Source organism: Conger conger, chromosome 11 (assembly GCF_963514075.1).
Source record: "Conger conger chromosome 11, fConCon1.1, whole genome shotgun sequence".
Lineage (NCBI taxonomy): Eukaryota > Metazoa > Chordata > Actinopteri > Anguilliformes > Congridae > Conger > Conger conger.
Window position 1 is genome coordinate 31,319,408 of NC_083770.1, and position 22,424 is coordinate 31,341,831.

Sequence of the window (22,424 nt, forward strand, 5' to 3'; positions counted from 1 at the left end):
CCAATTATTCACAGGTCAATATTAATAAAATGTAAAGAAGCTAAACTTGTTAGCTAGCGTTTAGGCTAGCAAGTTATTTAGTAGCAACGACAGAGTGAGAAAGCAAAGGGGTGCCTTGCTTGTGCTAGTAGGAGTAGCAAATTTTGCATTGAAAGTATTTTATCCAAGAACATTGCTTGGAGACTTGTCAAATAAGTATTTTGTATGGGTATCTAGCTTGGACGATGTGGCTGTGAACTCGTCTTTATTAACTACCAACGATAGAATGTGTTTAACATCGTCAGCGAGCTGGCTAGCGTTAGCCAGATTGCAAGTTAGACATTAATCTAGCTATTTTGGCAGTCTGAGCAGCCGTCACTAGAAAAGTGAATGTCTGTACGTAGGAAGCTGAAATCGATTAATTGTAATGAACTGATGTTTTAAAATTGGCTATAAATTGCTCCACGGGTAGCTAGATGTAGAGTCTGTTTGCTGGCCAGCTGTTTATTCGAGTCTGTTTCTAAGGTAGTAGCCAGCTCTCTAGTTAAGTCATTTAAAACTTTGTTCAGGTATCTGGGTAGCGAGGCGTGACTGTCGATAGGAAACTCACTACCCCACACCCGATTTCTCATTAATAGCAATGTTGTAATTACCAGTTATCGATTTTTTTTATTATTTGGTGAAAAGAAAATTAACTTGGATACCCACCCCATTACTCAACTTGCTAGCTAGCCAATTTCGTAGATTAGCTACCCATTAAGTCAATTTTATAGCATTTGTTACCAGTAACGTATCACTAATTTGGTTAGCTTGCATACTTTGTGTGTGTTTTTGTTTATGCTGCCCTGAATGCACGTATTTAATCTCTTTGTCCTATTCAGGTTTCTGAGACCCTCAAGAGATTCGCTGTGAAAGTGACCACAGCTAGCGTCAGAGAACGGAAACAGATACTAGATGACCTGAAAGAGTGTGTCAGTGGAAAAGGTAAGGGTCAGGATCAACTCAGAATGTTCTCTAAACATGGCCTAGTGTCGGACACTTAACACAAACTGTGTTAGTCATATAAGAACAGCATATGTTTTTTGAAGATATAATGCAAATGGGGTATACATAATATTTGCATGCTGTATTCTTTTGAGAAACGTTTGCCAAATAAATTGTTTGATCCACATTGGTTTTGGTCTGTTCTGTACCAAATGAAACAAGATGGAGTCTGTGGAGATGTTTTTATTTTATTTTTTAAACTGTTGCTTAACTTTATGTGCAGAACTGCCAGAGCCAGCCATCAAGGGCCTGTGCAAGCTGTTCTGCCTCACTCTTCACAGATACAGGTCAGTAGGCACAGCTCGTCATCCTGTTTTGCCTGTTATGCTGTTTTTATTTTTGGGCCCCAAACAACTTCTGTTTTCCTAAACATTTTAGCATTAATTATACTGTTTTTGAAGTTATTTCTCTGACTATTTGTGTTTTTCATAGCCACGGTCTGTCCTGTTATGGGGCTTTGTTAATTGTGCTTTCACAGGCTGTGATTTGGGCTTTCCTGTTCTTCAAGTTTGTCATTGTAGTACCTCTTCCATTGTAGTTGTAGTTTGTCCATGCTTTGTGTTCCCTTGGGACGGGAGACCAATCCAGCAGCTAGACTGTAATTAATGGAGAATTAGGTTGCTTGTGCTTTGTTTTTGTTTTTTTCGTAAAATATTAATGAATGGGACTGTCTGATACTGAGCCCCCTTGCGTGCCATTTGTTTTCCGTGACTGTGTGGCGTACTGTGTTTGGAGACTAGCGCAGCCTTTCCTGCTCTCATCTTGCAGGGATGCGGCGTCCCGCAGGGCTATGCTTTCCGTTATTGGCCTGCTGGCAGGCTCCCAGCCCGTCAGCATGGCAACCAGCCTCCCGCCCGCCCTCCTCAACGGCGGAGTCATCAGCAAGAGTGGAGTTCCCAGGTAGGGAGGCCAGAGGCTGCAATGCTGCTCTTTTCTGTGGTCTGTAGGGATTTATGACCTTTCTCCTTTTGCTTTTGATGCATTTTGGGCAGTAAAATCGCCATCTTTCTGGCCACAGTCAGAGCTGTCATAATTCAATGGCGGTGTGTTTTTAGGGTTTGGGGGATTTTAAGAGTGTTTTTTTATTTTAAATGTGTTCCGTTTCCCCGTGGTCAGTAAGAGCACAGGGTCTGCTGCCTCCATGGCCATGTCCTGGGCCTGCCTGCTGGCACGCACTGTCTACCCCACCCCCGAGACCCGAGAGGGGCCCAACTGGAAGAAACTGGTGAGTGAAAGGCACACCTCACGGAAAGGGTGCTTAAAAAAGGTCACACTATCCTTTACTTTTTAATGTGTTGTCCATGTATTGACAACTGATATCCATGCTGTTACATATGGCCAGTTCACAAGCAACTTTTATTTTGAATGGTCAGCAGCTTCTGTAATGGTTTCAATACGAGTACAAAGATTCTGGTGTGTTTGTAATTTGGGACAAGGTTTGGTTGATGTTTTTGTCTCTGTCTCCCTCCCTCATACACACACACACACACACACACACACACACACACACACACACACACACACAGGTGGAGGTTCAGAGTCTGTTGCTGGCAGAGGTGGTGGGAGGGGCCCAAAGTAATGCCATCAAGTCAGTCGTCAGGAGACTCAACCGGCTGTGGAAAGACGTGAGTGTGGTGTAGGATGAGGCCTTGGGGTCAGTACAAGGGGCAGTTGTTTTGTGTGGGTCCATACATGCTGCATCCTGGGTGCAAGAGCATTGAGCACTGAACTCTGCAGCCTTTTAAAGAGATGGCTAACCTTTTAGAGCTATTGTTTCAGTTTTGGCTTATGTTTTAAGAATGTCAAAATCGCCAGGAAATTAATGACCTCTTTAATGTGGAGAGGCAAACGAGGCAGCCTTGGGGTTTGGACCTGTGCTGAATATGGAAGTGTGTTTCTCCAGAACGCTGGCCTGGTGGATGAATACATGAGCACCCTGCTCAGCCTGGACCAGAACCCTGGCTCTCTGGCCCTGCTGGGCATGTGTGTGGACTTCTGTACAGCTCAGAAAGACACGGGAACCATCCAGAAACACAAGGTCAGCCCAGCAATGGCACGATATGCCCTCTTTCTTCTATACATGCGCACACAAACACACACCCCTACATGCATTCATTTAATACTCAAGCACCCAAACGGCATATTCACCAACACTTCACATTAACAGATGGACATGCACATGACTCTTTACTGTCCGTTATAACATTTTGTTTGCTGTTCCCAGGGTGCAATGCTAGAGCTGTATCTGAAGACTGTCCTTATGAGCAAGACCCCTCCACCTCAGCACATCCTGGTGAGTCTGTACTGCTGAGCCGGCACAGGGAGCGCTGTGCCTCCGGGTGTCATGTTCCAGCGGTGAGTGCCAGGGAAAGGGACTGTAATGAACCTGCTTGTGTCTGCAGGAGAGGAGCGGCTCTGTTCTCCGCCACGTCTCCCACCCCGAGTTTAAGGAGCAGCTGCTGCCCGCCCTGCAGAAGGCCATGCTACGCAGCCCCGAGAACTCTATGCAGAGTGAGTCTCTCTCTCTCACAAACACACACACACACACACACACACACACACACACACACACACGCATACACACACGCACACATATGCCCATGTACATACATGTGCACACACATTGTACATTTCATGTGTGTGTTCATTTGTTCCACTGTATCATGTATTTTTGGCCTACTGACTGACGTCTGTCCCCCTCTCCCCTCAGCCGTTTCCTGCCTGCTGGCTGCTGTGACCCTTGACCTCAGCCAATACTCCATGGATATTGGGAAGGGCATTGCCAGTAAGTAAGACATTACTAATAGAAGTGTAAGTGTGAGAGAGCGTGCGTTAAGCTGTAGCGTTGAATGTGTGAGTGTGACCTGGGCATGGTCCGTTACTCGCCAGCTGACGAGTGTGTGTTAAGACGTAGCGTTGAGTGTGAAAACGTGTGTGTGTGTTTCAGGCCAGCTGAAGGCCAATAACCCCCAGCTGATGGAGCAGGCCGTACAGGCCCTTCAGAACCTGGCCCAGCAGTGCAGCGACCCCACCGCAGTCCAGGATCTCGTCACTCACCTCTTCGGCATCCTCGGAGGTCAGAGGTCACCCCCTGCTCCCCTCCCGCGCCTCTGTCGCGCAGGTTTTTCACCTCCGCAGAATTAGCTGCTGAACCCATGACCCCACTCTACGGGGTGTCTGTGCTGATGACATTTCAGTCTGTGTGTTCTGGGGACGAAACTCTCTGCAGCTCGGAGACACGCAGCGCTGACAGGGCTATCGCTGGGTGACCGTGGCCTAACACAGCCTGACTTCTCTTCACACACCCATGCTGTACAGTACAGCAATCAGCATAATGTGATTGTGCGTTTTGCGCTGTTGCTGAAATGGTTTCTCATTACAGGGTCGGAGGGGAAACTCACAGTCTTTGCCCAGAAGGTCAGCGTGCTGTCAGGTACAGTGTCTTCTTTTTCAGTTTTTATGGCTGTTGATTTACTCTGTTTGGACAATGTTCTTATTCAAAGCAGCTAGACCACTGACATGACACAACCAGTAGCATTATGATTGAACATAAGGCAGAGGAATGCTGACTTGAATACTCTCTAAAAATTGGTCTACCATGCACATTGATGGTTATCAGGGCGGCCTGTAGCGTAGTGGTTAAGGTAAATGACTGGCACACACAAGGTCGGTGGTTCTAATCCGGGTATAGCCACAATAAGATCCGCACAGCCGTTGGGCCCTTGAGCAAGGCCCTTAACCCTGCATTGCTCCAGGGGAGGATTGTCTCCTGCTTAGTCTAATCAACTGTACGTCGCTCTGGATAAGAGCGTCTGCCAAATGCCAATAATGTAATGTAATATTATCAGTTATCTTTCAGTGCAACACGCATCAAAATATACATGAGCACACAGCCCAATAGCAATAGGCCTGAGCAGTATATTACCATAGAGTTCTCATGGTGCCAAACAACAGTCAGTCCTCTGCTGAACAGTGAGGTCTGAGTGTTCAGTGAGTGTAGTTGTGCGCTCTGTGGTAACTGTGTGGCTGTTTGTGCTCGGCAGGGATTGGCAGCTGCAGTCACCACGCCGTGTCAGGCACCTCCAGCCAGGCTCTCAGCTCTGCCATCACCGTGCTCTTCATCCCCTACCTGCAGCAGGAAGGTAACCTTTCACACTCTTCCTCTCCCCTCCCGCTTCCTGACGCTCTTCTTCCTGTGCGTGAGGCGGAGCGGGGTTTGCAGGATCTCATTGGCTGCAGCTGCGCTGGTTAGGCTCTTTGCTCTTGGAGTAGGGGGCTAGGAGTCTGTGGCATCGTTCCAGTCTCTTATCTTATCTTTCTTCGCCTCCTTGGTCTGTGCTTGATCGGGAACTCGGTCAAGGTCAGCCATCTTTAAGGACATTTAGGTCTGTTTAAATCCTCCTTGGAGGAGCGAGCAGGCTCGGCATGGGTACTCGTTTGTGGAAGTGTGCTGGACTGAGGAAGGACATTCTCTTTGTTCAATAGGTGCTGCCTCATGTCCTTCGTTTTCGCATCTCATCCTTGCATCTCTATTCCGTGTCCTCCGGTTATCACGAGTGAGGGAAGGATGCAAGGAAGAGGCTAGTCGTGAAAATAAGCGTTTGTAATGAACCCTGTGACTGGGGGACCTTCTCCTCGCTGTGCTCACGTTGGGCTGCCCTCCCTCCTCCGCAGTGCACGAGAGCACCCTGGTGCACGCCGTGGGGATGCTGTCCCAGTGGAGCGGCCGGCTGACCACGGAGGTGCCGCGCCCCCTGCAGGACTGGCTGAAGAAGGCCTTCTCCCTCAAGGCCTCCACCTCGCCCGTACGCCACGCATACCTGCAGGCAATCCTGGGCGCCTTCAGAGGTCAGTTCACCGAGCCTCTCAGTCAGTCAGGTGCTCAGTGTTGGTTTACTGACCATAGCTATATTCAGATGCGACTTGTTCATCCCCTTAACGTCTGCAGGTGACACTCTGGGGCAGGCCTGCGATCTCATTCCCCTCCTGATACAGACCGTGGAGAAGGCAGCTGCGCAGAACTCCCAGCATGCTTTACTCGCCGAGGGTGTGGCAGCCGCTGTCATGCTGTGTCGCCTGTCCCCGATCGACCCACAGACCGGTGAGAGACGGGTCTGGAGAATACACCCTGTGTCTGTGTGTCTGTGTGTCTGTGTGTCTGTGTGTCTGTGTGTCTGTGTGTCTGTGTGTCTGTGTGTCTGTCTGGAGATTACACCCTGTGTGTGTGTGTGTGTGTGTGTTTGTGATTGCTGATATAGTGTGTGTGCCTGCGTTCCAGAGGCAAAGGTGGCTGTCCAGTGGAATCTGATTCTGGATGAGAAGAAACCACTTTTTACCACAGAGAAGTTCCTCTCTCAGGCCAGCGAAGAAGGTGGGACACATACACATGTCCGCACACGCACACGCACACGCACGCGCATACGCACACACACACACACACACACACATATTGACACATTGACACTCCACTCATTCAGTCTTCTCTCTCCAGCCCTGTGTACAGTATTGCAGTTATGTGAGAGGCTCTTCCTGGATCATTCCCAACGGCTCACCAGCTCCAAGTCACAGTGAGTGTGTGTCCGTGTGTGTGTATGGCTTCCTTACCTCTCTGTTGTGGACTTGTCTGCAATGCATCCATGTGTCAGGATGCATCACCGCGCGTTTGTCTGGTGTGTGTCAGGATGTATCACAGCGTGTTTGTCTGGTGTGTGTCAGGATGTATCACAGCGTGTTTGTCTGGTGTGTGTCAGGATGTATCACAGCGCGTTTGTCTGGTTTGTCAGGATGTATCACCGCGCATTTGTCTGGTTTGTCAGGATGTATCACCGCGTGTTTGTCTGGTTTGTCAGGATGTATCACCGCGTGTTTGTCTGGTGTGTGTCAGGATGTATCACCGCGCGTGTGTCTGGTTTATCAGGATGTATCACCGCGCGTGTGTCTGGTTTGTCAGGATGTATCACCGCGCTGTGGTCATGGTGCTGTTGTCACGGAGCTGGCGCGTGAGGAAACAGGCACAGCTCACCGTCAAGAAGCTGCTCTCCTCACTGGGAGGGTCCAGCCTGGCGCTCAGCCTTCTGGGAGAACTGCGCTCCATCATCAATGCGCACAAGGTGAGAGACGCCGTCAGATCAGATGATGACAAGGATTTGAATATACAGTACTGCCTGATTCTTTTATTTCAAAGACTTTAAAGATCTCTGGACGAAACCACATTTTGTTCATTTAAATATTTGAGTTCCCATAATAGTGGTGTTGCCTGGTGAAAATTAGACACTTCTATATGACCGATAGGGTTTCTTTACATTATCCCATTGCTAATTCTAATGAACACCCCACTAGGGCTGTGTAAGTTGAAAGGTCCTTTCCTCCAGTGGCATTTCCTCACTGTTCTCCCCGTCCCCCCTCGTACCCAGGTGCTTCCCCAGGAGCAGCTGCTGTCGGAGGCAGGGGAGCCGACAGAGTTGGGCCGGGCCTACACTCCCCCACGCGTCCTGAAGGAGGCGCTGTGCTCCATCTGCTCCGTGGTGGGCCAGCAGAACGACGCTGCAGAAGCCGAGCGTCTGGCCACAGAGACCCTCATCGTGGCTCACCACCCCTCCATAGGTCTGCCCGTCTGTCTGTACCCTTGTATGTCTGTCTGTGCCCCGGTACATTAGTAGTCTGTCTGTAACCCTGTATATTGGCCTGTACACTCGCGGATCTCTGGTGTAAACCTGTTCAGACACACAAAGCCCCTCTGTACCAAACCCTCCTTTCCTCTCCCTTTTTTTCTCGCTGTGTAGAAGCTGCTCACCTGGGCTTATGGCCGGTTCTGCTGTCATGCATGAAGCTGGATGCAGCGGACTTCATCGATAACCACCTCGACACTATACTGCCCCTTCTGCTGGATGACAACAGTGACAATCAGGTCAGAGACACACACACACACACACACACACACACACGCCCGCCCTTCCAACACATGGGCTTTTGTTTTGGGACTCCTAGCTGGGGCATTTCCACTGGGTACAGTGATGTACCTTAATGCTGGGATTGATCCCAGACCTTGTCGGCTCCATTTTAGCTGGGTGTGCTGCCATTCAGCACAGATTTTCCTGTCACCAGGGTAACCTCCACCTGTCACTCATGATTAATGAGGAACTGCAGCTGCACCCCTCTCTGGCCCAGCACCTGTGGCAGCTCCACTGTTCACTGTAGAGCAGAAATCTGGCTGCAGGGAGTTTCCACGTAAATGCGGGATAGGATCGGTCTCTGTCTGCCTGTGTGCATTCCAGCTGAGGTTAAATCAGGCAGAAATCCTTTGTATTCTTTACAAAGGGTCAGTTTGTGGTGGAGAGTTGGGGGTTGCCACATCATAGCAGGCAATATCGTTGGCTTCATGAAAGGCCCTACTCACTGTCACCATTTAAAGCACAGGTGTCAAACTTTTATAGGGGCTCTTGGCACCTCTGGTTCATTGAAGTCATTGTGTGAATTTACACTCCTTGTTCTCAAGGCCTTCATTCACATGATTTAAAGGAAACCACTAAAACCCGTAGGCCCTGATGAGAAGCTTCCAGACCGAACATTCTTATACTGATATAATGATCTCTGCTGGTAATTGAAAGTGAAAAGCCCTGCTCTTAAAGCGCTGTAATTCCTGTGGTGTCCTGCAGGCGGTGAGGAACGCCGTGGGCTCCCTGTCCGTGCTCTCTCACAGCAAGCTGCTCCCGCGCGTGACGGAGCGCGTGATCGAATGGCTGCGGAACCCCGCCCTGAACCAGGTGACACGCGAGGAGTTTGCCATCATGAACACGCCAGAGGGGGAGATGTATGACAAGAGCATCATCCAGAGGTACTGCACACCCCTCTCTCTGCTCTGTGGGGAGGAATAGAGAAGTGCTTGCAGGGTCTTTGGAGGGTCCTAGAAATAGCATAGAAGGTATTCTATGTGTTTGTTGATTTTTTTCGACAATCATCAGAAGTTGAAGTTGTTCAAGCAGGACCATCATCCAGTACCACTCATTAAACATTACTGAAATAAAGCTTGAAAGCTTATTTCCATTGTGGTCTTTATATTGTTGTCATCTTTTCATACAGTTGAATTTGCATTCAATACAAAGTTACAAATGTGTGTATTTCACGCTAGCCTTCACTTGGTTTCTGTAGTGTCAATTGAGCTCTTAATGTAATTTCCCAATCAGGACCAATAATAACTGCACTGTTCTCACTGCTCCTCCTCCCGATTGGCCCTACAGTGCCCAACAGGAGACATCAAAGATCGGTAACATGAAGCGGGAGAACAAGGCCTACTCCTTCAAGGAGCAGATCATCGAGCTGGAGCTCCAGGAGGTGAGGTCCAGGAACCCTGCGTCTGTCTCTCAGCTCTCTGTTCAGCTCTGCACTGCCCTGATGCAGGGAGGTCACAGACGCTCCATGTACAATCCAGCTGGTTAGCTCCTGCATTTCCCTTGTCATCTGTACCTCTTTATACCAAGAACTTCCCCAAGCTTTCCAAATCTGAGCTGGCTTCAACTTCGGTCACTTCTTAATATGCGTATTCATAATGAGCCAGCAAATCAGAATCTCTGATATTAATTGACCGACAGAATGTTCAGTATTAGGATGACAGAGCTGACCGTCTGGTGCGTATAGAAAATCGTTGAGCCCTGAAGTGAGAGGCCTGGCTAACCTAGGTGTTGCTGTGCCTCTGTTCACTTCAGGAGATTAAGAAGAAGAAGGGCATCAAAGAGGAGCTGCAGCTCACCAGTAAACAGAAGGAGCTGATGCAGAATGTGCTGGAGAAGGAGGCTGCCATCCGCAGGAGACTGCAGGGGGTACGGCTGCACCTATCGGGACCCGCTGTGGGGCTGTACCGTGTCATACTCGCATACACGCACGCACGAACACACAAACACACTCGCACACGCAGAGGTACACGCTCACGCACAAACACACTCACACACGAAGAGGTACACGCTCACGCACAAACGCACTCACACACACACTCGCACACGCAGAGGTACACGCTCACACACATGCTCACACACGCACAAACACACTCGCACACGCACAAACACACTCGCACACGCAGAGGTACACGCTCACACACACGCACAAACACACACACACACACGCACAAACACACACACGCACAAACACACTCACACACGCGAGTGTGTACAGCCCCACGCTCACACACACACGCACAAACACACTCACACACACACGCACAAACACACTCGCACACGCACAAACACACACACACGCAGAGGTACACACTCACACACACACACGCACAAACACACTCGCACACGCACAAACACACACACACGCAGAGGTACACACACACACACACGCACAAACACACTCGCACACGCACAAAAACACTCGCACACGCAGAGATACACGCTCACACACACACGCACAAACACACACACACGCACAAACACACTCGCACACGCATAAACACACACACACGCAGAGGTACACACTCACACACACCCGCACAAACACACTCGCACACGCACAAACACACACACACGCAGAGGTACACACTCACACACACACGCACAAACACACTCACACACACACGCACAAACACACTCACACACACACACACGCACAAACACACTCACACACACACACACGCACAAACACACTCGCACACACACAAGCAGAGGTACACGCTCTCAGATAAGCATGTGCACAAAAAGTACTGTACATAAGCGCATAGACACATTCACCTCTATTCCCTTTCGAATGCTTAAAAGTGCTTAAAACTTAAAGCCACTGACCTTTGACTGACGGTCCTGGTCTCCCTCCTCCTCCCCCAGCTGGACATGGAGCTGCAGCGCTCGGTCGGCCTGCTGGAGGCGCTGTTGAGCCGCAGGCCCCTGCACCTGTGCTGGCAGCTGCCCGGGGTCCTGCAGGTGGTCACACCCCTGCTGCAGTCCCCCCTGGCGGCCCCGCGGCTGCGTGAGCTCTTCCTCCACACCGGAGTCTGCCTCATGCCCCCAGAGCTGCGCTACCTGGGTACGCCGAGAGCATGCCCAGCGCTCCTCTCACACTGATCCTGCGTTTGCTTCTGGCACTTTCTCCATTTCCCCGTCTCCTCCTCTCTCTCATCCTGTCTTTCTCTGCCTTTTTTTCCCCCTCTTCCATTGCAGTTCTTTCCCTCTTTTTACAATTTCACTGAACCTGTGTATCTATAATAATTTGCACACAAATTCAATATAGCGCAGTGTCTGTGGAAAATGTTGGTCACAACGTTTAGCATTAGCGTATTAGTCCTGTAAAGTGTTTAACGCGTGGCTTACCCTTCCTTTCTCTGCCTGGGTTCAGGAGTGCTGGTGGGTCAGGTGACCCTGCGTCTGCTGAAGCCCGAGTGTGCCCTGGACCCTTCGTGGGGCGAGGAGGACCTGGGCGTGGCCACCCAGCGCACCGTGCAGCTCCTGCACACACACACCGTGCCTCAGCGCGAGAACAAGGCCGGTGAGTGAGCCCTCGGCACGGACTGAGCGTGCTCAGTGGTGGCCTGAGGAGGCGTGACTCATAGCAAATTAATAACAACAAACAAAGCCTTGATTGTGGGTTTTCTCAGCCTGCCCGTGACTCATTAGAAATTGTTTCTGTGCCTGGCGCTTAAAGTTTTAGTCTGTTGCATTTCAGCAAGTGACAAATATGAACTGGTCATGAGAGCATGGCTTATAGGGCTCTCATTCAAGTGTGTCTCGTGTGTCTGTGGCTGTCAAAAAGTTTTTATCATGTTTTCAGGTATTTGATTTGACTTGTAACTATACTCCAAACTGTGGAGGGGTAGTTTATGGGTGGGGGGGGGAGGTGTAGAAATGCAATGCAAATGTTCTGCATCTAAATGTTTCTAAATAAAAATAAAGGAATAAAATAAAAGCTATTTTAGAAAAAGAATTTGAACACTATGGATGGGGCTCCTCATAAATATTCACAAGCACGGAGACAGAGGCAAAAGGAAGAGGGAAACGGGCGGTGTGTTTTATGTGTAAGGCTGACCTTACTCTCTCGCTCCCTGCTGCAGACGTTCGGCCTCTCTCGGCCCCCGCCTTCTCCTTCTGCTTCCCCCTGCTGCACGCCGTGCTCAGCCAGCCCCCCGGGGCCGGAGAGGAGGCGGAGGCCATGCTGGTGCACGCCCTGCAGGTCATCAACGAGCACGCCCTGCTCCGTGCCCAGGACGACAATCCCGGCATTCTCATCGACGAGGTACGGGAACCTCCCCCCAGAACTGAAGCTTTCCTCTCTGTACCCGTCCCTGAATGCTCTCGCTGTCTGTTTCCTCTCCGGACAGCCCAGAAATGAACCTTTCCTCTCTGTACCTGTCCCAGAATGCTCTCACTGTCTGTGTTTTCTCTCAGGACGGCCCAGAACTGCTCCCTCGCGTCAACATGTTGCTGCTGCTCACCAGAGTCATTTCCACCGGCGCCCCCCGGCTGCAGGTACTGGAACGACACCTAGCACACATGATGTGTGTACATGCATCTATGTTCATAGCAAACTATTGCAGCCGTATTGCTCTTTCACCACCTTTAAAAATACTTATTAGATCCTTCTGTATTTTTTAGAATTGTTTAGTTGGATCTGCGTAGCCGTGATCTCTTTCTCTGTGGTAATGGCGTCTGTGTCTCAGGTCCTGGCCTCTCGCTGTCTGACGGCGGTGTGCTCCAGCGCGGGTGGAGGAAAGGGCTGCACTCTGGCGGAGCAGCCGGAGATCGACGTGCTGCTGGAGGCCCTGCTGGCCCCCTGCTTCTCCGTGCGGGACGCTGCTCTGAGGGTGAGACGTGTGGAGGTTATGCTGCTTGTGTGTGTGTGTGTGTGTGTGTGCGTGTGCGTGTGCGTGTGCGCGCGCTGGAGCTCCTTCAGTGAGGCTCGTGACTGAACCCGCTCCCTCCCCAGGGCCTGCTGGAGATGGAGATGGCTCTGCCCACCGACAGCATCGACGCCAGCGGCCTCAGCGTGCTGCGCAGACTGTGGGTGGCGCGCTTCGACGTCGAGGAGGAGGGCCGGACGCTGGCGGAGAAGTGAGTGGTGCCGTGTGTGTGTGCGCTGGGTGCGCTGGGTGCGCTGGGTGCGCTGGGTGCGCTGGGTGTGCTGGGTGTGTCCTTGGTGTGAGAAATCAAACCTACTTTGTCCACAAACACAGGGCCCCTTGCATTCCAATTCTGTTTTATATAAAGACCAACTTTGTATCAGCCCCAGTATTGTATTCACCAAGCCGGCCCCATCACTGTAACGTCCTGCATTGGTTCAGCAGTGCACGTGCCCCAGGTTACATGAAGCTAGCCATTTTGCTGCAGCTAGTACCAGTTCTTTACTTGAGACCAGCACTCAGTGGAGCCCAGTGCACTGGGGACACCCTCAAGGGATGTGCTGCTGTAGTCTGTGTCCTGGGCTGTCCCTCCAGTGTGACCGCAGTGTGACCGCAGTGTGACCGCAGTGTGACCGCAGTGTGACCGCAGTGTGACCGCGCTACCGTAACCACTGCTGACTGAGCCCTGTCCCCCCAGGCTGTGGGACTCTCTGTTCCTGGAGCTGGTGCCCGAGCTGTGCACTCTGCTGATCGGGGATGTGACTCATCACGAGGAGGCGGTCCGCACGGCCGGGGCTGAGGCTCTGTCCAGCGCTGTGAGCCAGTACCGCGGACAGGCTCCCGCCGTGCTCGGCCAGCTCACCGAGCTGTACCACCAGAAGCTCTACGTGAGTGTCCCAGCACCGCCCAACACACCCCACTTACCCAATCACAGGCCTGAAGAGGGTCTGTAGGGCCAGCCAGCCTGCTTCCTCTCCTGTTCCTCGACTCATTGTGGTGTTTTCTGCTGAATCCCAGCTTACAGACATGACATTTACATTTGTGCAAATGTTAAGAGAGTGACTGCTTCCCTCAGTTTGTGACAGTTTGTGCTTATTTTTGGGTTGCTTTGGCAGAGGCCCCCTCCTGTTCTGGATGCCCTGGGACGTGTCATTTCAGAGTCCCCGCCCGACCAGTGGGAAGCCAGGTAAATGCTGAGAGCTGCTTTCGGTGTGCACTGGTAAAAGGTGGATTGATGTCTGATACAGTGATACAGTGTAGCTGAGGGGGAGCTGCCTGGTGGTCCGCTCTGGTAATGCTCTCAATGTCAGTGCTTTGACTTTTCCACACTGGCTGACCAGGGCCGGTACCCCCGGGGCAGAATTGCCTGTAGCATCACCCAGGGAGGGAGTGAGGGCTTCAGTTTGAAGGGATTGCTTGTTTTGCAGTGATGAGACCTGTCAATCATATTGGTAGAGCGTACTGTGTAGATACCAACAAGAAAAAAATTGGCTGGGATGTGGGTTGAACTGAGAATGTTACTGGATATTTGACTAAAATCAACAAATGGTCTTCAAGGATGATTCTTGCTGGCCTTTTTCACAGGTAATACTCACTCCCATAGTCGCTTTGTTTTTATGTTGTAATAAAGTGCAAAATGTAACTACAGCAATAGAACATTTTTGTTTAGAATGTATTCAGAGGGGAGGCATAAACACTGCTGTGTTCTGTAGCATTAACAAAACAATCAATTCAGTACAAAACCCATGAGTTTGAAATATCCACGTACCGTGCAAATAACAAGCCCCAAAACACTACCCTGTTCTTTATTTTATGCACAGCTGTCATCCAAAAGCTACTAGATGGTAACTGCATGTTTAAGAGGTTGCTAGCTTGATTGATATCTCCACCTGCCAAGCCAGCAAGTACCTTTGTTGCACACTCCACAGTTTCCTTTTTAAATATCCATACTGTACATTCAGGAGGAAAGAAATGCAGTCAAAGTTATTACATGATATGTTTTGACCTGTTGTAAATAAACAACTCTGTACGACCCAATCAGAAACGTTAGTTTACTTTGACCCGTGGTTTTAGCCGGTACTGAGTGCTGTCTGTGTGTAGGTGTGGCATCGCCCTGGCGCTGAACAAGCTCTCTCAGTACCTGGACGAGTCTGAGGTCACGCCGCTCTTCCTGTTCTTCGTCCCCGACGCCCTGAATGACCGGCACGCTGAGGTGCGCCGCTGTATGCTGGACGCTGCGCTGTCCGGCCTCAACACCCACGGCAAGGTACGGCACGTCTACTGCCCCTGCCCCGCCTCTACTGCCCCTGCCCCGCCTCTACTGCCCCTGCCCCGCCTCTACTGCCCCTGCCCCGCCTCACCTCTACTGCCCCGCCTCACCTCTACTGCCCCGCCTCACCTCTACTGCCCCTGCCTCGCCTCACCTCTACTGCCCCTGCCCCGCCTCTACTGCCCCTGCCCCGCCTCACCTCTACTGCTCCTGCCCCGCCTCTACTGGCCCTGCCCCGCCTCTACTGGCCCTGCCTCACCTCTACTGCTCCTGCCCCGCCTCTACTGCCCCTGCCCCGCCTCTACTGCCCCTGCCCTGCCTCTACTGGCCCTGCCCCGCCTCTACTGCCCCTGCCCCACCTCTACTGCCCCTGCTCCTTCTCCACCTCCTCTTAAAATAATCCATGCCTCCTTTGATCCTGCATCTCTTCTAATGTCAGTGCTCAATTTCTCCAGTCTGTTCAAAGCACCAGGTGTATAACCAACTGACTGATTTTATTGCGCATGCAAATGTGCTGCACCATTGAATGTGAACTCTTGTGTCTGAAAAGTTGGCTGGATTGTGAGACACCACACGCTTGCTTGCTGCAGTAGGGATGTAGTAGCTGGCTGCCACCCACAGGGCTGTGTTTTGCGTTCCAGGACAACGTGAGCTCCCTGCTGCCCGTGTTTGAGGAGTTCCTGAAGAATGCTCCCCAGGACGCCAGCTACGACTCCGTGCGCCAGAGCGTGGTCATCCTCATGGGCTCGCTGGCCAAGCATTTGGACAAGAGCGACCCCAAAGTCAAGCCCATTGTGGGCAAGCTCATTGCTGCCCTGTCCACGCCTTCTCAGCAGGTACCTTCCCTGACCGCCGCCCCTCTCTTCTACACTGCCCAATACTCAGCCCGGCTCACTCTGTACACTCCCCATAGAGAAACTCTCTCTTTTTATTCAGAACAGACACCACCCCAACTGGTCTATTTTTTATTTTCAAAAAATTCAAGCTAGCCACCTCTCCTCTCACCATTGTATCTTTCTTACTCTCTCTTTCCTTAAGTAACATGGCCCGATATGTGATTACATTTCAGTTTAAAGTTCTGCTGTTTTTTTACTTTGGTATGTTCGATTTAAAGGTGGAAGTAAAGTTTTGCTTTAACTTTCTCCCCCTCTGCCTCCCCCTCAGGTCCAGGAGTCTGTGGCCAGCTGCCTGCCCCCGCTGGTGCCTGCCATTAAGGAGGACGCGGGCGGGATGGTGCAGAATCTGCTGCTGCTGCTGCTGCAGAGCGATAAGTACGCGGAGCGGAAGGGCGCCGCCTACGGCCTGGCCGGCCTGGTCAAGGGCCTGGGCATCCTGGCGCTCAAGCAGCAGGACATCATGACCACGCTCACCGACGCCATCCAGGACAAGAAGAACTTCAGGCGCAGAGAGGGTCAGTCAGGGGGGAGCGGCTGTCTGTGGGGAGCGGTCTGTCTGTGGTTTCCTTCTGCTCCTGCTTGTCCTGCTCTTCTCCCTGTTTCGTGTTGTTCCCTGAGTGTTCTGGTCCTCTCTCTGTTTGTTGCTGTATCTCTGCTTCTGTGTTTCTGCCTGCGTCTTTCTGTGTGTCTGCCGCTCTCTGTCTGTTTGTGTTGGTGCCTGTTACTGTACTCTTGTCTGCGTTTGTGTCTATTTCGTCTTCTGAAGCCTGTGTTCTGTCGTGTGTGTGTGTGTGAAGCCCTGCTCTATAGCGCTGCTGTAACACCGTGTGTGTTCCTCCCCACAGGGGCGCTGTTTGCCTTTGAGATGTTGTGTAACATGCTGGGGAAGCTCTTTGAGCCCTATGTGGTCCATGTGCTGCCCCACCTGCTGCTCTGCTTTGGAGACGGCAACCAGTATGTGAGAGAGGTAAGACTCATTCTGTACACACAGGCACAGGCACATGCAGACATATTCACTTCCTGTACTCACCATCTCCCCTGCACCCCCAGGCGGCGGATGACTGTGCCAAGGCGGTGATGAGGAACCTGAGTGCTCACGGGGTGAAGCTGGTGCTTCCCTCCCTGCTGGTGGCCCTGGAGGAGGAGTCCTGGAGAACCAAGGCTGGTGAGAGTACTTCAACAAACCCCTCACACTGCCTCCACACCACCAGTCAACCTAGACCCTTCACACTGCCTCATCACCACCAGAGTCAACTAAGATCCATCATACTATCTCAACACCACCAGAGTCCGCTTTGCCTCCTCAAAATGCCTCAACACCACCAGAGTCAACTTAGACCCCTCATACTGGCTCAACGCCACCATGCGGGCCAGTTTAAACAGTCCCCTCACACTGAAGCTGTGAGCCGTCTCTAACCCCCTCTCCTCTCTTGTTCCTCAGGTTCAGTGGAGCTCCTGGGCGCCATGGCGTACTGCGCCCCCAAGCAGCTGTCCTCCTGCCTGCCCAGCATCGTGCCCAAGCTGACGGAGGTGCTGACCGACTCCCACGTCAAGGTGCAGAAGGCCGGCCAGCAGGCCCTGCGGCAGATCGGCTCTGTCATCCGCAACCCCGAGATCCTGGGTGAGAGCCCGCCGTCGCCCTGCTGCATGCTGGGAAATCCCAGCTCCACACGCCGTCCGCAGGGGGGTTCCTGCACCACGGGGACGGGCTGCACCACGGGCTGGTTTCCAGCGAGGGAAATAAAGCTGCTCTGTTTAGTTTCACCTGCAGCCATGTACATTTACAGCCATCCAGGGAATAGATGAATTATCTGCAGCTGTGGGGCTCTGACATCAGCAGGTCTGGTAGCAAATCATTTCCCCACAGGGAGTGAGCATTGCTGTGTATTTCCTTGAGCAGGGAGTGCTCAATGCTGTATTTCCCCCGGCAGGGAGTGCTCACTGCTGTATTTCCCTCAAGCAGGGAGTGCTTATTGCTGTAGTTCCCCCAGCAGGGAGTGCTCATTGCTGTATTTCCCTCAAGCAGGGAGTGATCAATGCTGTATTTCCCTCAAGCAGGGAGTGATCAATGCTGTATTTCCCACCAGCAGGGAGTGCTCATTGCTGTATTTCCCTCAAGCGGGGAGTGATCAATGCTGTATTTCCCTCAAGCGGGGAGTGATCATTGCTGTATTTCCCTCAAGCAGGGAGTGCTCACTGCTGTAGTTCCCCCAGCAGGGAGTGCTCACTGCTGTAGTTCCCCCAGCAGGGAGTGCTCACTGCTGTAGTTCCCCCAGCAGGGAGTGCTCACTGCTGTGTTTCTGCCCCTCCCCCTCCAGCCATCACGCCCATTCTGCTGGACGCCCTCACTGACCCGTCCCGCAAGACGCACCACTGCCTGCAGACCCTGCTGGACACCAAATTCGTCCACTTCATCGACGCCCCCTCACTCGCCCTCATCATGCCCATAGTGCAGCGTGCCTTCCAGGACCGCTCTACCGACACCCGCAAGATGGCCGCCCAGATCATCGGCAACATGTACTCCCTGACTGACCAGAAGGTGTGCACCCCACGTGGCATTGTGTGCTCTGACCCTGCCAACAGACAACCTGACATTGCAAAATCATTTCTACACTTGTACAGTAACACAAATGGATGATTTGCAGCATTCTGTGCATTAGCAGCTGTACTTTCATTACATACTTGTGTATTTGAACTGTATGTTTATTGTGAAATGCTGAACTCTCTCCTCATCTCTGCTCTCCAGGACCTGTCACCCTACCTGCCCAGTGTGATCCCAGGGCTCAAGGCCTCTCTGTTGGACCCTGTGCCTGAGGTCTGTTAATCACTGTCTCTCTCCCTCTCTGCTCCTCACTGCGTATAGATTATTTGATCATCAGTCCAGATCATATGTCACTGTGACAGGCTACTGTAATCTGAGCCCCTGAATGAGATGTAGTGTTTAAACGGCTAGGAGCTGTGATGTGTGATTGCTGTAAATGCATGACTGTGTTCAATATTTAACCCTTTGAGATGCAAGATCACAACTATACGATTAGACTTTTCTTAACTGAATGCTGATTTAACAATAATTACTGATAATTCACACCAATGGAGTTCTATAAAACTGGAAAAAATATGGGGGGGTTTAACATGCCTACTTCCCCTCCCCCAGGTGCGTACAGTGTCTGCCAAAGCCCTGGGGGCCATGGTGAAGGGGATGGGCGAGTCGTGCTTTGAAGACCTGCTGCCCTGGCTTATGGAGACTCTGGCCTCTGAGCAGAGCTCCGTGGATCGTTCCGGAGCTGCACAAGGTAGGCAATGCCAGCAGATGGTGCTGTTACCCAGTAATAGACTGCAGGTGATGGTTAGCGCTTACTTCAGAACAGTGATCCTCACTCCCGGTCCTACAGAGCTGCAGGGTGTGCTAGTTTTCTTTTTCACCTTCATATCAGCAACCGAATCTGGCCCAATATACCAGGTGAGGTGACTTAACTGGGTAATTGACTGCTTTAATTGATCTATTGAAGTTGCAAGTACCAACTGAAGCCAGCACACCCTGCTGCTCTCCAGGACCGGGTGCGAGTAGCACTGCCTTAAATATATTAAGTATATAATCTATAGAGACGGCAATGCCAATAGAAAACTATCGGGAAATTTGAGAGAGTTTCGCTTACTGCACATGCTCAGTTGTGTCTTTGATCACATGCCTATTCACACACAAAATGTAGAAAGTGCGGGCTAACGATGTGCCTCGGTGGATTAGCTAATGCTAAACGATTGCGTGTTTGTGTTTGGCCCGTTCCCCCCCCCGTCCCCCCCAGGCCTGGCAGAGGTGATGGCGGGCCTGGGCGTGGAGAAGCTGGATAAGTTGATGCCGGACGTGGTGCAGACGGCCAGCAAGGTGGACATCGCCTCCCACGTGCGCGACGGCTACATCATGATGTTCATCTACCTCCCGCTGACCTTCGGGGACAAGTTCACACCCTACGTGGGGCCCATCATCCCCTGCATTCTGAAAGTAGGCCCTCACTTTTCCCTCTTTTGTTTGCTCTTCCTCTCCCTCTGTTCAGCGCTGTTTCCTGCTGCATGATGTAAGCTTGTGTACAAAGCGCAGCAAACGAGAACGGTCTTTCCGTCTTTATTTCACACACTAATCCTCTCAACTCTGCATACTCTTTGAATTGAACTCTTTCACTCCCAAGAGTGCCATATGGCACTCACCACCGTATACCATTTCAACCAATCAAAATGACTGCTGTGCTATGGTTTTAAGCCCCTATCAAAACCCTGCTAAATTCTCAATTTTCTCAACCAAAGGCAATGGGATTTGGGTAGAGCCACTTCATATTGGGCTTGGGACTGAAAGGCTGAAATGACATTTTAAAGTAAAATGAGAGTTTTCTTGTCCCTCGCGCTCCCCCAGGCGCTGGCGGATGAGAACGAGTACGTGCGAGACACGGCCCTGCGTGCGGGTCAGCGCATCATCAGCATGTACGCCGAGACCGCCATCGCTCTGCTGCTGCCCGAGCTGGAGCAGGGCCTGTTCAACGACCTGTGGAGGATCAGGTACTGCGCTACAGCGCACACATGCACACGCACACGCACACGCACACACACACACACACACACAGCCTCTGTCTCTCTCTCACGCGCACACACACGGCCTCTGTCCCGCTCTCTTACATACACACACGCGCGCACACACACACACACACACACAGCCTTTATCCCTCTCTCACGCACGCACGCACGCACACACACACACACACACACACACACACACACACACACACATTACATTACATTACATTAATGGCATTTGGCAGACGCTCTTATCCAGAGCGACGTACAACAAAGTGCATACCCATAACCAGGGATAAGTGCGCTGAAAGACCCTAGAGGGAAGTACAATTTCAACTGCTACCTGTACAACAAAGATAAGGACCAGGGCCTATTTGAATTTTTATTTTTTATTTTTTTATTTTTTAAACAAACAAATAAACAAACAACAAAGCAAAAGTGACCAAACTTAACCAGCATGACGTGAGTATTTGGGAAGGTTGAAGACCAGACGAGCTGCTGCATTCTGGACACACACACACACACACACACACACACACACACACACACACACACACACACAGCCTCTGTCCCTCTCTCTTACATGCCGTTCACACACGCAGTCTCTACTTCACTCACAGTGTCCCTCTTTCATACACACACACACACACACACACACACACACACACACACACACACACACACACACAGAGTCTCTCTGCCACACTCACACCGTGTCCCTCTCAGGTTCAGCTCAGTGCAGCTGCTGGGTGACCTGCTCTTCCACATCTCCGGGGTGACCGGGAAGATGACCACCGAGACGGCCTCCGAGGACGACAACTTCGGCACTGCGCAGTCCAACAAGGTGCTCCTCTCACACTGACACTCAGACACTCCTTATGGGTTCCATGGCTCCTGCCAGATGGCGTAGTCAGAGTGTGTGCGGTCAGAGTGTGTGCGGTCAGAGTGTGCGCGGTCAGAGTGTGCGCGGTCAGAGTGTGCGCGGTCAGAGTGTGCGCGCAGTCAGAGTGTGCGCGCAGTCAGAGTGTGCGCGCAGTCAGAGTGTGTAGAGTGTGCGCAGTCAGAGTGTGCGCAGTCAGAGTGTGCGCAGTCAGAGTGTGCGCAGTCAGAGTGTGCGCAGTCAGAGTGTGCGCAGTCAGAGTGTGCGCAGTCAGAGTGTGCGCAGTCAGAGTGTAGTCTGCTGCATTGTTGAGCGTTCCCGTCGCTCCGCAGGCGATCATCGGCGCTCTGGGGGCCGAGCGGAGGAACCGGGTGCTGTCGGGCCTGTACATGGGCCGCTCCGACACCCAGCTGGTGGTGCGGCAGGCCTCCCTCCACGTGTGGAAGATCGTGGTGTCCAACACGCCCCGCACCCTGCGCGAGATCCTGCCCACCCTCTTCACCCTGCTGCTGGGCTTCCTGGCCTCCACCTGCCCCGACAAGAGAACGGTACCCCCAACCTCCACCAACTGCTTTTCACTGTGCTCGCTCGCTCTCTCTCACCGTCTCTCTCTCTCTCACCGTCTCTCTCTCTCTCACCGTCTCTCTCTCTCTCACCGTCTCTCTCTCTCACCATCTCTCTCTCTCTCACCGTCTCTCTCTCTCTCTCTCACCGTCTCTCTCTCTCTCACCGTCTCTCTCTCTCTCTCTCACCGTCTCTCTCTCTCACCGTCTCTCTCTCTCTCTCTCTCTCACCGTCTCTCTCTCTCACCGTCTCTCTCTCTCTCACACCGTCTCTCTCCCTCTCCTTCTGTCTTTCTTTCTCTCTCTCCCTCTCCTTCTTTCTTTCTGCTCTTCAATTTTTCATGTGGAAGATCAAAAAAAGGTGTGTGATTAGAACGTTATTAAATTAACTGATTAATTTTGCTAACTC

General features: G+C 51.7%; 1 protein-coding gene across 1 annotated transcript in view; it reads left to right on the forward strand.

Annotated features, from left to right (window-relative positions):
- Positions 1 to 22,424, forward strand: part of gcn1 (GCN1 activator of EIF2AK4) — a 30,079-nt gene that overhangs the window by 249 nt on the left and 7,406 nt on the right. The window contains exons 2-44 of the mRNA XM_061259902.1: positions 861 to 963; positions 1,247 to 1,310; positions 1,792 to 1,923; positions 2,140 to 2,248; positions 2,550 to 2,648; positions 2,927 to 3,061; positions 3,248 to 3,316; positions 3,426 to 3,534; positions 3,734 to 3,808; positions 3,971 to 4,099; positions 4,406 to 4,456; positions 5,067 to 5,165; positions 5,698 to 5,871; positions 5,972 to 6,124; positions 6,302 to 6,394; positions 6,515 to 6,590; positions 6,974 to 7,133; positions 7,437 to 7,626; positions 7,806 to 7,930; positions 8,679 to 8,857; positions 9,261 to 9,354; positions 9,726 to 9,839; positions 10,839 to 11,037; positions 11,347 to 11,496; positions 12,059 to 12,240; positions 12,393 to 12,473; positions 12,665 to 12,808; positions 12,931 to 13,055; positions 13,542 to 13,731; positions 13,960 to 14,030; positions 14,945 to 15,110; positions 15,755 to 15,949; positions 16,278 to 16,524; positions 16,855 to 16,976; positions 17,060 to 17,174; positions 17,451 to 17,630; positions 18,328 to 18,548; positions 18,756 to 18,824; positions 19,164 to 19,302; positions 19,813 to 20,009; positions 20,415 to 20,557; positions 21,299 to 21,416; positions 21,785 to 22,000. Of these exons, the coding sequence (XP_061115886.1) occupies positions 861 to 963; positions 1,247 to 1,310; positions 1,792 to 1,923; positions 2,140 to 2,248; positions 2,550 to 2,648; positions 2,927 to 3,061; positions 3,248 to 3,316; positions 3,426 to 3,534; positions 3,734 to 3,808; positions 3,971 to 4,099; positions 4,406 to 4,456; positions 5,067 to 5,165; positions 5,698 to 5,871; positions 5,972 to 6,124; positions 6,302 to 6,394; positions 6,515 to 6,590; positions 6,974 to 7,133; positions 7,437 to 7,626; positions 7,806 to 7,930; positions 8,679 to 8,857; positions 9,261 to 9,354; positions 9,726 to 9,839; positions 10,839 to 11,037; positions 11,347 to 11,496; positions 12,059 to 12,240; positions 12,393 to 12,473; positions 12,665 to 12,808; positions 12,931 to 13,055; positions 13,542 to 13,731; positions 13,960 to 14,030; positions 14,945 to 15,110; positions 15,755 to 15,949; positions 16,278 to 16,524; positions 16,855 to 16,976; positions 17,060 to 17,174; positions 17,451 to 17,630; positions 18,328 to 18,548; positions 18,756 to 18,824; positions 19,164 to 19,302; positions 19,813 to 20,009; positions 20,415 to 20,557; positions 21,299 to 21,416; positions 21,785 to 22,000 (5,802 nt within the window). The remainder of the gene's footprint in view (positions 1 to 860; positions 964 to 1,246; positions 1,311 to 1,791; positions 1,924 to 2,139; positions 2,249 to 2,549; positions 2,649 to 2,926; positions 3,062 to 3,247; positions 3,317 to 3,425; positions 3,535 to 3,733; positions 3,809 to 3,970; positions 4,100 to 4,405; positions 4,457 to 5,066; positions 5,166 to 5,697; positions 5,872 to 5,971; positions 6,125 to 6,301; positions 6,395 to 6,514; positions 6,591 to 6,973; positions 7,134 to 7,436; positions 7,627 to 7,805; positions 7,931 to 8,678; positions 8,858 to 9,260; positions 9,355 to 9,725; positions 9,840 to 10,838; positions 11,038 to 11,346; positions 11,497 to 12,058; positions 12,241 to 12,392; positions 12,474 to 12,664; positions 12,809 to 12,930; positions 13,056 to 13,541; positions 13,732 to 13,959; positions 14,031 to 14,944; positions 15,111 to 15,754; positions 15,950 to 16,277; positions 16,525 to 16,854; positions 16,977 to 17,059; positions 17,175 to 17,450; positions 17,631 to 18,327; positions 18,549 to 18,755; positions 18,825 to 19,163; positions 19,303 to 19,812; positions 20,010 to 20,414; positions 20,558 to 21,298; positions 21,417 to 21,784; positions 22,001 to 22,424) is intronic.